Here is a 14101-nt window from a genome sequence, read left to right as displayed (position 1 = left end):
GATGTATAACATCCTGTATTTATCCTAGAAAGCATTTTTGCGTGATGTGAACAGCTTCAAATATATACAGCAGTGTCACTAAATCTGCCAATGCCAAATTAGATGTCACCAAAATCTGTTAGCACCCTCTATTTGACACATAATTGCTTTAATGTTACCAAAATTCTTTCTGGTGATGTCCAATCTTCTCTATTTCATATCCTAGAAAGCATTTTGGTCTCATGTGAAAAGCTTAAGATACACAGCAGGGTCACCAAGTCTGACAACACAGTATTAGAGGTACTAAAATCAATGACCATATAATGGCTTTAATGCTACCCAGATTCTTTCTGGTGATGTGTAATCCCCTGTATATTATATCCTAGAAAGCATTTTATATGATGTGAACAACTACAGATAGATGGATACAGATAGACAGCACTAAATCGGATAACACAACAGAAGTTACTGAATTCTGTAACCCCCACTTTATTTTATACACAATGGCTGTTAAGTTTAAATTCACTCTGCTGATGTCTATACTCCTAGAAAGCATTTTAGTCTGTTGTGAACAGCTTTACATAAATAATAAGGTCACCGAATCCAACAACACAGAGGTTACGGCAGTGGTTGGGTAATTATGACTGGTGAGCCACACCTGGCTTTTTGACAGAAATCATCCGGCTCGCCAGGCCTCTTACCTTTACCAAGAAATTATTGATAAAATATCTGACACATCACTAGAGTTCAGCTTTCTGCATAAAAACAGCCAATTACAACTCCTTTACTGTGCAGTTCAGTGTTGTGTTCAGTGCTGTTTGTGAGTGTCATGACAACAATCAACTGCAAACCAATTTACGTTTCTATTGTAAGCTCTTGCACTCAGATTAAAGCAGCTACGTAGCTTTTTTCAGTAATGAAGAAAAGAAAGATTTTTAGAACAGCAGCGAAAATGTATAAGTGACTGGACTAAACCATATCCTTTTATTGAAACTGGTGCTCAGCTGTTCCATGAGACATTTTGAAACATTTCAGTGCAAACTTTTGCCGCACAGACCTTTTATGTCATATAAATGTGTCATATTTATGTATGATAGTTAGAAAATTATTACTAAAGAAACATGGATGAATAAAAAAGTAAAAAGCAGGATGTGCTTGGTATTAAAAGAATGAAGTGCAAAAACCATGATCTAAACTGAATCCCCTACTGACAGGATGCTTTTTGTGCACCCGCTCCGAGTGGAACAGGAAAAGCATCCACCTAATTTTTTAACATCATCAAGTGATCTAGCACCACTGACAGAAATGGTCGAGTGCACATGGAAAAACACAACATTCTCCATTCATTTTAACCAATTAAAAAATTGATGCAGCTTTCAGGCACGACTTTCTTCTTATTTTAATAGGTCGTTTGAGGCGCTTTCTGTGGCGTTATGTTAATGACAAATGTCCAGAGCGCATCAAAGTGATTCAAAATTATCAGTACTTATCAAAATGCACGAGCACGAATCTCTTCTCTTGCAGGTGGATTCTCTTCACCCTCATACAAAATGAATGCGCTTTCTAACGCTTACATGCACGCTCTCAGAAACTTAAATAATCCCATATGACAACGGATGTAAATCAGTATTTACAGCATAACAGTAGTAAATGTATCTGTCTTACATGTGTCCCGTATTGTCCCGCAAAACCTACTGTCCCCCAACAGATATATAGCCAGGTGGTCACCCTATTTGCACTACAAACCAGTTTGTGCTCATAATTAAGGCAATACATTAAAAAATATATAGTAAAACACCAATTTGCAATATCAAGCAGCAAATCAAATGAGCTGTTTTGTCAAGCAAAAAATAGCTGGATGCGTATGAGACCGGAAGCCGGACCCATCAGATTTACAGATGGCTGTGCCCACTCTTATGGGAAGAAATAGGTGGATAGCCTTTGTCATTAAAAACACACAGCCAGTCTCAGTGACATCACAATGACACGCGTTCTAAACATTCTCGCGTTCTCATATGTTAGTGGAATTCTGTCTCGAGCTCAGTGTGTCTGAAACTGCAGGACGGAAAGGTAAGTTCAATACCGACGGTCGAGTGAAGTTTCTTCTTGAGGCTTCATTCGGCGAGTCTGTGCTTAGGACTTCGCGGGTTGCGTACGCTAAACGCAATTTCCGCGAAGGACTTGACGTGTCTGCTGCTTCAGTTGTGCCGCGAAGCAGCATCCGGTTACCGGCACGGACTGGCACCCGGTTAACTCGTGCACACCCTGGGGTGAAGCGCGAGCGCACGCTTAGACTGGGTGTAAGGCTGGCGCTGAAGACCCCCAGGCAAACACGTGAAGCCGGCCCCTTCCCAAACATATAGAATTGTGTGGGGGAGCATTTCGTTTTCGTGAGGGGTACACTTTTTATAATCTGAGAAACAGACATTCACAGAAACAATAACAAACCGTATTATAACTGACATAGACAAAGTTCTATATTAAAACAGATCACTATCTAATACAAGATAGTTCAACCTAGAACATTTAGATAAATTATCTACATAAAAGCCTATTTACATTATGCATACTTAGTAAACCAGGCCTGGTTTTACGAGGATGCTAGAGGGTGCTCAAACGAAAGCTGCTTTTTTTTGGTCCACTACACGCTCGCTCGCTTATAATGAATCCATTCATTATAATCTGGTGTTGTGTCAAGTAGTTTCCTCCTTGTTTTTTATGAACTGTCCAGCACTAACTGCCTAACAGAAACCTAAGGGGGACAGAGTTTGACGCAACACAGCAATGTTCTCCAGTCACTAGGATTAGTGGCAGTCCATGAGGAATTTATCAGTGTGCTATATATGTAAATCAAAATTCAGGAAATCAAAATACTGGTTTGATATATCCACTGCTTCATCATTGCAAATTCATTGCATATATGACCCTATATATTCAAGACCAATTTATACAGTAAAAGTGATATTAGAAATGTGTACATTGACAGCTGTATCTTTTTTTGTCTTCCATAAGATGTATATAAAGAGAAATATAAAATATAATAAAGTTACTCATGAATCAAATGATTACAGACTACGCAGAATAAAACAGAAATGTCAGATTCTTAAATTTTATTATATCTTTAAGTATCTGATTGTATTTATTAACTATTTTTATTTATATTCATATTTATTAAGATTTTTTACTTTTTTTTTTCAGAATGTTTTTCATTGATCCTCTAGCACCCTCTTTAGTTCCCCTAAAGTTTGAAAACCCCTGGTCTTAACCCCAAACAGGATGATGCAGTATTGTGATAATGAAAGCTGATTGGATGGAACAGATACCTATGATCATAATTGCTGGTATGTGCAAAAGGTGCATACTTATGCAGTGTTTGCCACATTTTTCTTGGCCCACTTTGGGCACCTCAGTACCAGTTGGGCATTGTTTATGTTTGTATTTATATACAGGTGCATCTCAATAAATTAGAATGTTGTGGAAAAGTTCATTTATTTCAGTAATTCAACTCAAATTGTGAAACTCGTGTATTAAATAAATTCAATGCACACAGACTGAAGTAGTTTAAGTCTTTGGTTCTTTTAATTGTGATGATTTTGGCTCACAAAAAGAAATTAGAATACTTCATAAGACCAATTTAAAAAAAACATTTTTAGTGAATTGTTGGCCTTCTGGAAAGTGTGTTCATTTACTGTATATGTACTCAAAACTTGGTAGGGGCTCCTTTTGCTTTAATTACTGCCTCAATTCGGCATGGTATGGAGGTGATCTGTCTGTGGTGCTGCTGAGGTGGTATGGAAGCCCAGGTTTCTTTGACAGTGGCCTTCAGCTCATCTGCATTTTTTGGTCCCTTGTTTCTCAAAGATTCTCTATGGGGTTCAGGTCTGGTGAGTTTGCTGGCCAGTCAAGCACACCAACACCATGGTCATTTAACCGCTTTTGGTGCATTTGGCAGTGTGGGCAGGTGCCAAATCCTGCTGGAAAATGAAATCAGCATCTTTAAAAAGCTGGTCAGTAGAAGGAAGCATGAAGTGCTCTAAAAATTTCTTGGTAAATGGGTGCAGTGACTTTGTCAACAGTCCAGTTCTTTTTCTTCTTAGCCCAGGTAACACGCCTCCACGTTGTGGTTCAGGAGTGGCTTAACAAGAGGAATATGACAACTGTAGCCAAATTCCTTGACACGTCTGTGTGTGGTGGCTCTTGATGCCTTGACCCCAGCCTCAGTCCATTCCTTGTGAAGTTCACCCTAATTCTTGAATCGATTTTGCTTGACAAGCCTCTCAAGGCTGCGGTTCTCTCGGTTGGTTGTGCATCTTTTCTTCCACACTTTTTCCTTCCACTCAACTTTCTGTTAACATGCTTGGATACAGCACTCTGTGAACAGCCAGCTTCTTTGGCAATGAATGTTTGTGGCTTACCCTCCTTGTGAAGGGTGTCAATGATTGTCTTCAGGACAACTGTCAGATCAGCAGTCTTCCCCATGATTGTGTAGCCTAGTGAACCAAACTGAGAGACCATTTTGAAGGCTCAGGAAATCTTTGCAGGTGTTTTGAATTGATTAGCTGAGTGGCATGTCACCATATTCTAATTTGTTGAGATAGTGAATTGGTGGGTTTTTGTTAAATGTGAGGCAACATCGTCACAGTTAAAAGAACCAAAGACTTAAACTACTTCAGTCTGTATGCACTGAATTTATTTAATACACAAGTTTCACAATTTGAGTTGAATTACTGAAATAAATGAACTTTTCCACGACATTCAAATTTATTGAGATGCACCTGTATTTATATTTAAATATACTTTTTAGATTTTATATATATTTATAGATTTTTTATATTAAGGTTAATTTGTCTCTGATGGATCGCCACTGCGATTGCAATCTTGGTGTTAGTGACATGCATCTCTCTAAATATTGCTGAATAAGATATATCGGTACAGTGGTGGTGGTGAAGAGTTTTATACATAAGCTCAGGTGGTGGCAATAATTACAGTGACAGTCAGAGTACAATTAAGGAGAGACATTGTGAGCATGTGATCTGATGTCTGTTTAAGTTCCTGCATTATGTCTCTTGCTCCAGAGAGAGCTTAATATTTCAGAATCTCTCTGGAGACATCAGAGCTCAATCAAATATTAACATTCACACTGCACTTTGAAGGCATCTTAGAAAGCGTTAGAGCTGTGTAATAGAGGAAAGTCAGATTTTAAAATAATTATTATCTGCAAAAAGCAGTTCAGGTGAGTGAAGGATCAGGGTCACAACAGCAGCTTTCACAATTCCAAACAGATAGATGTGAACTAGCAGACTGGCTTATCAGACCTCATAAGCACTAATATAGAGTATTTTCCTAGTTCAGCACACACAAGTATGACTCATGCGTGGTGTGAAAAACACCTGGAGATTTTATACACAGCAACAGGAAAATCAGACAAGTATGTATTGTTTATTTTTTATAAGTGCGCTCATTGAAAGGGAGGCAGAGTTCATGTCAGAAACTACAAGCAATGTCTGACACTAGTCATCTCAGTTTGTTCTCAGATCTCTATTCACTCTTTTTAAATATTCAGATCAGCTCCATATCAGCATCATAAACAATATTAATAAATTATGCCTTTGAAGTCATTAGAAGGGAAGTCTAGTTAGATGTAAAGGTGTGATTTGTGTGTCTGTTTACGTGTGTGTGTGTGTGTGTGTGTGTGTGTGCGTGTGTGAGAGAGAACGAGAGGGATATAAATGGTTCATATGGTTCCCTTGGTAAAAAGCAGTGTCTGGTTATTGCTTGCTTGCCTCTGCATGACAACTAAATATAGTAGTGTAAGGAGATGACTATGTTCTTAATGAAAACTTTCCTTCTCTCTTCCTCTCATACGCACTTGGCATGTTAAATACTTTATACGCAAAACCCCAAGCCTTCCACATCATGATTTAGACAGCTGCACTGGAGCATGCATCAAAATCTTGCAATTATGCCATATGGCCAAGATTTACCCAGCAACACATTCCCCTAATTTCTCAGGATGCAGCAAGTTAGTATACATGGAAAGATCAGTTTCAATTCTCTCACATAGTAACCTTAAACAGAAGTCTGTTTAGTCCTAAAATGTAGGTGCTGCTACAGGTCTTATTCCTTGCTGTGTATTTTCAGGTTACATTTTATTTTAAGGTGTCCTTGTTACAGTGTAATTATACATTTAAGTACTGAGTAATATTAAATAACTACATGTACTGTATGGTTAGGGTTTGGCTTAGCATTACTTGCGTGTAATTATGCATAATTTATTGTTATTATAATAGTAAGTACATGTAACGTGTAACAAGGACACCTTAAAATAAAGTGGTAACAACTTGAGGGTAAAGATGCAAAATCTGCAAAATGTTAATTATTTTGCCAATATACATAATACATGTTATTTTTCCATTTAGTACTGACCTGAATAAGATACTTAACATAGAAGATGCTTACACATAGTCCACAAGAGAAAATAATAGTTAAATTTATAAAAATGACACACATGCACACACATGATTTTTAATACTGTGTTGTTACCTGAATGATCCACAGCTGTTTTTTTTTTCTTGTTTAGTGATAGTTGTTCATGAGTCCCTTGTTTGTCCTGAACAGTTAAACTGCCTTCTGTTCTTCGTAAAAGTCCTTCAGGACCCACAAATTCTTTGGTTTTTCAGCATTTTTGTATATTTGAACCCTTTCCAACAATTATTGTATTATGATATGTATTATTTTGAGATCCATCTTTTCACACTGAGGACAACTGAGGGACTCATATGCAACTATTACAGAAGGTTCAAACACTCACTGATGCTTCAGAAGGAAAAAAAAATGCATTAAGACTACTTTTAAGAACTTTTAAACAAAATGAAGATGTGTACATTTTTCTTATTTTACATAAATATCATATTTTTGTCATTTAGTACTGCCCTTCAGAAGCTACAGAAAATACTTACATATCCCAGAAGACAAAATAAGTTGAATTTACCCTGAACTTTAATTTCAAAATGTTTTGAACACTTTTGAACAGGGTCATTTTTATACATTCAACTATTATTTTCTCTTGTGGACTATATGTAAATGTCTTTTATGTGAAATATCTTATTTAGGTCAGTACTAAATAAAAAATAACAGGCATTTTGTATGATCCCTCTTATTTTGGTAAAATAATTAACATTTTGCAAATTCTGCAAGGTGTATGTAAACTTTTGACCTCAACTGTATCCACCTTATTTTTCCCATAAGAGTGGGTGCAGCCATTTATAAATATGTTGTGTCTGGCTTCCGGTCTCATCCAATTCCAGCTATTTTTAACTGCACAAAAAGCTTGTTTTGCTGCTTGATATTGCAAACTGGTGTGTGTTACCATATTATTATTAATGTAATATCTTAATTATGAACACACTGGTTTGTAGTGCAAACTGTTTTACCGTTTACTGCACTTCGATATTCTTCTCGTTATTTCCCTATGGCGGATTATGAACCGGACGTCTAACACATTACCAGAAAACAGCTTTCTTCCACACTGAGAAATAAGGTGGATATGAGCTGAATTCACACATTCAGTAGTTTATTATTCAGTAGATTGAATAAAATATTTTATGTTACAGGAAGCAGGACACCTCAGGTGGGCCAAGTATTTTTACAATGGCACTAGTAACAGTCCAATGCGACTGTCATGTTGGCCAGTGCACCACAAGAACTTATTAAATTATTCATACAAACAAAGATTTCATTGCTTTGAAGTAAAATCCCATGAAAATTCTTTGATTAGGCTGTAAGCAACTTCTATATAAAGCATGTTTTCAAAGAATGACTTCTATCCTGTTTTATTTAATCAAATTTTCCATCAAAGTGTAAATTCACCCTGACCTGGTTCATCTAATCATTTTATCTAATCTGTTAGTTGCATTGCTTGAAGATCATCTTACAGGCAGCATTTGAGCAGGAGCAAAACAGTGCCAACAATTTGATATTCAGCTGAGGATCTGAGCAAACCAGCAAGGTCTTTTATCAAAAAAAGAGTGAGCTATAAAGTCATTCTTTCACAATTCAACGTACTAGCAAGCACACTAAATTGTGGGGGACAAGAGACCCAGATTATCTAATTCTTGGTTTGTTGTTTGTCTTGTAACATTAGCTCAAGACAGGAACAAAGTCAGAAAGACATGCACTGTCACTGCTGCAGGGAGTGTGAGAAGAGGACTTGGAAAATGAAAGCAGGCACGCGAACAATACCTTTACAATGTCTGACAGTCGAAGAGATTTACATTTGCATGACTTCATACACGCGTGTCTTTATATTGTAACCACACAAGACATGTATATAATAAGTAGCTGGATTTATTCCACATTTATGTGTTTGATAGATTTAGTTATACATTTTATCAGTTCAAAGTATTTCCTGGGAATTGAACAGGAGAAGGTGAAGGAGAAGAGTCTTTTTTAATCTTTTGATATATTCTGGACATAATGATATCATGCCTCTATGACATGCGTGCAATTATTTTAGATAATTTATCATGAACAGAATGAATTTTGTCATACCTTTTCCCTCATTCTCTCTATTGTTTTTGGTCATTTGTTGATTAAGAATGACTGACTGAGGAGTTTGATTCAGTGAGGCAGAGGAACCAGCCATACCCCACGGTCATTTTACAAATTACACAGTAGGTTGAGTTTATAATAGCCTTCCATTTAAATTAGTACTCTTCAGCACAATAACTGCTGGAGTATTGTGGAATAATATAAATATATTTAGAGAGCTGTGTAGTAACTGATTACATGTAATCTGGATTACATAATCAGATTCCAAAAATCAAGTACTTGTAATTAGAGTATATTACACTATATAATGCTCACAATCAGATTACAGTTACTTTTTTATGGATTACATGATTACATTCAGTTGAAGTCAAAAGTTTACATACACCTTGCAGATTCTGCAAAATTTTATTTTATTTTAGCAAAATAAGAGGGATCATACAAAATGCATGTTATTTTTTATTTAGTACTGACCTGAATAAGATATTTCACATACAAGTTGTTTACATGTAGTCCACAAGAGAAAATAATAGTTGACCCTGTTCAAAAATTTACATACGCTTGATTCTTAATACTGTGTTGTTAGCCGAAGTAACTACAGCTGTGTTGTTTTTTTTAAGTGATAGTTGTTCATAAGTCCCTTGTTTGTTCTGAACAGTTAAACTGCCTACTGTTCTTCAGAAAAATCCTTCAGGTCCCACAAAAACTCTTTTTTTAAAGCATTTTAGTGTATTTTAACCCTTTCCAACAATGACTGTATGATTTTGAGATCCATCTTTTCACACTGAGGACAACTGAGGGACTCATATGCAATTATTACAAAAGGTTCAAACGCTCACTGATGCTCCAAAAGGAAACACAATGCATGAAGAGCCAGAGGGTGAAAGCTTTTTGAATTTGAAGATCAGGGTAAATTTAACTTATTTTGTCTTCTGGGAAACATGTAAGTATCTTCTGTAGCTTCTAAAAGGCAGTACTAAATAAAAAAATTATATTTAAGCAAAATAAGAATAATGTACACGTCTTTATTCTGTTCAAAAGTTTACACCCCTGGCTCTTATTGCATAGTTTTTCCTTCTGAAGCATCAGTGAACATTTGAATCTTTTTTAATAGTTGCATATGAGTCCCTCAGTTGTCCTCAGTGTGAAAAATGGATCTCAAAATCATACAGTCATTGATGGAAAGGGTTCAAATACACAAAAATGAACAAAGAATACAAAACAAAGAATTTGTGGGACCTAAAAGATATTTCTGAAGAACAGTGGACAGTTTAACTGTTCAGGACAAACAAGGGACTCATGAACAACTATCACAAAACAAAAAAACACAGCTGTGGGTCATTCTGGTAACAACACGGTATTAAGAATCAAAAAAGTGTTTATAAATGTAACTATTATTTTCTCTTGTGGACTATATGTCTTATATCTTAAATATCTTATTCAGGTCAGTACTAAATAAAAAATAACATGCATTTTGTATGATCCAGCTTATTTTGGTAAAACAATTAACATTTTGTATGTAAACTTTTGACTTCAACTGTATATATATTGGACTGAAATAGATCAGCTTTTCATTATCAGTGCATCGTAAAATTACCTGGCCTTGCCGAAAATTTGTATATGCATGTGGAAAACATATCCAGGCTCTAAGAGGAGTTGTGCACTTCACTGATAACTGTCTGCTTTTGTGTTGTGAATAAGAATGAGGGTCTGTTGATGTCTGGTTTGTCCTTGATAGGCGAGAGTTGAGGATTCTTTTCAAATCAAAAGTGAGAGATAAAAATTAAACACACTCTGCAATAAATAACCCTTCCTCCAATCAATCATAAATGCACAGATTGTATACAGCACAATCTTTGTGCCACAAGCCTCATTACATCACAGCTTTTCTCTTTTCCCCCATGAAAAACAATACCATCTGGGAAAAAAAGAAGAGAAAAATATAATACAATTGTTTTCATTCTACAAAGGACTTGATATAAGTTATCGATAATATGTGTTGATAGAAAAAACAAAAGCCAGTCCCTTGAGAACAACTCCAAATCATCATGCATGCAGCTGTAAGATATGAAGGGGAAGAAAGCAATTAGACAGTGCAAACCGAAGAAGATGTGCCTTGCTTGAGGATATGCCCTCAACAATTGCTACTTTCATATCAAGTTAATTATGATTCTGAAATGCTAATTAGAACAATGCTGCCCAGACTGGATAAGTCAACAGTGCTACAGTGGACAAATTGACGAGGAATATATATTATATTATCTGAATAGTTGGCATGACAGGCATGTGGCCAAACAATAAGCAGTGAAATCTACCTGAGAGGCAATCGCTGACCTACACAAAGGTGAGCTCTGTAATGAAGGTATATGTGTGAGTGTCTCAGATATCTGGTCTCTAGATGTGTGACTGCCAGGAGCCAAACACCGTCAGCAGTCTCTCAAAACAGAGAGGCCATATTTCACTAATAAGCATTTCATCACTAACCAAACTCCACTGTCCTGATCAATCAATCACAGAGGACGATCCCAAGCGGGACATAGGAAGGAAAGGACAGGAGAACGCTATCTCTATTTGCAATATACACCCGCCATGTTTGAATGAATCCTGTGTTAGAGACAGGGGTATGTGCGTGTGCACACGTGTGCTCATATCCTGTCTGACGAGAGCAGGAGCAGCTGGGAACCGATGATGGAATCAGCCTGTTGCCATGGAGACCACAGCATCACACAGAATTCCAAGGACAATGGAATGTCACAATCTTGATGATATTCCCAGACAGACGTGACCTCACACAACCAGTGCCATGAATGAAGAGCATCTGCAAACGCATTGTTCCAAGAGTTAATGTTTCATGCTGTGAAACTCCATGTGTAAATAACTTTTACACAGAACACTTACGAAATTTCAAACCAGTGAACTTCTTGTCTTGGAAAAAGATTGTATATTTTGTTCTAGCTGCCAAGAATTCTGTCTGAACTAAGCTCTGAATATCCTCACAAAATACAGTCACTCGCTGATATAACCATGATAAACTGTCACATCAAAATGCTGTTTCAGACCAGTGACTCTACTGATTTTTCCCTATATTATATATATGTTACCCTGGACAACTAAACCAGTCATAAGTAGCACAGGTACATTTGTCGCAATAGCCAAAAATACCAATTTTTCTTTTATGCCAAAATTCATTAGGATATTAAGTAAAGATCATGTTCCATGAAGATATGATTGCAAATTTCCTACCGTAAATATATCAAAACCTAATTTTTGATTAGTAATATGCATTGCTAAGAACTTCATTTGGACAACTTTAAAGGTGATTTTCTCAATATATATATATTTTTTTTTTTTTTATTGCACCCTCAGATTCCAGATTTTCAAATAGTTATATCTCGGCCAAATATTGTCCTCTCCTAACAAACTATACATCAATTGAAAGCTTATTTATTCATGCTTCAATTTAAAAAATTGACCCTTATGACTGATTTTGTGGTCCAGGGTCACATTTTAGTGTATTCTTCAGTCCATAAATATATGGCCTAATATACTGTGGTAATATGATGGAATCTTCTGTATTGATTATTGATTATTCACAGGTGTTTTAACACTAGTTCGAATTACACAATATGTTACGGTTTGGGGTTAAAGGAACTGTCCATATTTTTTTTTCTTTTTTTGCAATACACAGATATTGACTGCTACAGCATACCCTTGTGTTGTATGTATGTAGTAGAGATACTAGACAGTAATGCTAGAAAGGCTGATACTGTTATTTACTAGTAATAAGCAACTTAATTTTTTCAATATTTAGCCCAAAATGCATGTCATTTTTATATCCACATTAACTGCAGATCTGATAGATTTTGACTTTTATAGCCAGAGCAGCTAATGCTTCAACACCACACTATATTGCACACAGGCTACTGCAATATTTCAACAACTATTGTTGATCCTGAACATCTGTGAATATTTGGCCCAAGAGGGAACTCATTAATAAAAACATGCCTAACACTGATATAGCACCTGAGACATTTTCATTGCTCTTGCTGTTCAAGCTCCACTGTGTGGACAAAAAACAGAACCACTGTTCTTCTTGGGTATGTCCCAAACCTTCCTTTTAATTGTTCATCTAATATAATGAGGCATAATAAACTCAATACAAGTCATTTATGACTTTCAAATGAACAATTCAACAAATTAATTCATTTTTCCCCCATGCTTTTGGGCTGCACTAGGCAAATAGTAGAAACAAATCGTCACTGAATGCATAAAGATGGAACGTAGCTTTTGAATTGCACAGTGATGTGCTTTGTAGTAGTATCTACTGTATGTGTGGACAAATATGAAGCACAACAGCTACTGTATCACTATTACAGTATTACACGTAGGCTACTACAATCTTTCAGCAGTTGTGATCGTGAACGGTTCGCCCCGAGAGGCAATTTAATGTATGAAACCTTCACACTCCAGTGTCTGTCCCCACTGAATGTGACTCAGGTCTCTCGGGCTGGCGGCAGGCACTACGTGACAGGTGACCCGCTGCTCTCTAAAGGCATCAGACGGGTCACCAAAACTAGCGCTGATTCACTCATCACGTAAGCCAAAGGAAATTTCGTAACACGTTAATTAGCCATTACGCATTGCAGCCCTTGTGCAGTGTCCAGAATCGTACAGATGCTCGCGGATATTCCCGCTTGAATGCGCAGCATCAGCAGCCCGAGCCTTAAGACACGTGTGTCGCTGACGGGGATCACCCGCTTGTGCTGATAAAAACATGTTAATACTGACCTGAACCGTACAAGTGTATTCCGAGTCGTCCAGCAGTCGCACCGTGCAGTTGAATTCCCTGTCAAGACTCCGGTCGCTGCCACTCATCAGTCGGCTCAACATATTGGCCAGTCAGTAGAGACGCACAAGCGTTTAGGACGAGCGCAACATGTCACTCACTGCAGACGTGCCAGACAGACCCTTCTCGGCGATCAGAAGCCCTTTTGAGTCACTGCTCTCCATCATTATCCTTCTGGACTGGACGGTGTGGTCTCCTCTGCCGTTGGTGGTTTTATGCCAACGTTGGAGGTAGTCCAATGCACTGAATAGACTCAGGCACAACAGCCCATCCATATTCATGCATTATTTCTGGGGAGGGCTGAGGCGGAATGTATTCATAAACTGGAAGCCAGTCGATGCTCATAACTGCTTAGATGAAGATTTGTGTTCTGGAGAATCATTAACACCGATTAAAAAATCCGAGAAAGAACACTATGATAGCACACAACCAAGGAGAAAATAAAAGTGTTTTTCTTTATTATTATTATTATTATTAATATTTCAACAGTTTTGATGGTCTTGCATGTGCAAAACAGGTATTTCCAGATCAAATTCACATTGATGAGTTTTTTCTCTGATATAAATGATATCTCGATTTTTTCCCTTCAAAATCACAGGTTTTCTCCCTCAAAGAAAGAAAAGTAGTTAGTAACGTCATCCATTACATTACACATTTTAGTTAATATAGCTAATCAGAGTACTTTTAGATTACTTTTGACCTATCTCGTTTATCGCTTTGTATTAAATA

The 14101-nt window shown here is 36.9% G+C and overlaps 1 protein-coding gene across 1 annotated transcript in view; it reads right to left on the bottom strand.

The window, feature by feature from the left end:
• frmd5b (FERM domain containing 5b) overlaps positions 1-13661 on the bottom strand; it is a 29213-nt gene extending 15552 nt beyond the window's left edge. Inside the window, 1 exon segment of the mRNA XM_051115644.1 lies at positions 13315-13661. Coding sequence (XP_050971601.1) covers positions 13315-13416 — 102 coding nt within the window. The 5' untranslated portion in view covers positions 13417-13661.
• Between the last annotated feature and the right edge of the window lie 440 nt (positions 13662-14101).

This window comes from Labeo rohita, chromosome 7 (assembly GCF_022985175.1).
Source record: "Labeo rohita strain BAU-BD-2019 chromosome 7, IGBB_LRoh.1.0, whole genome shotgun sequence".
Classification (NCBI taxonomy): domain Eukaryota; kingdom Metazoa; phylum Chordata; class Actinopteri; order Cypriniformes; family Cyprinidae; genus Labeo; species Labeo rohita.
This window is presented reverse-complemented; position numbering and strand designations above follow the sequence as displayed.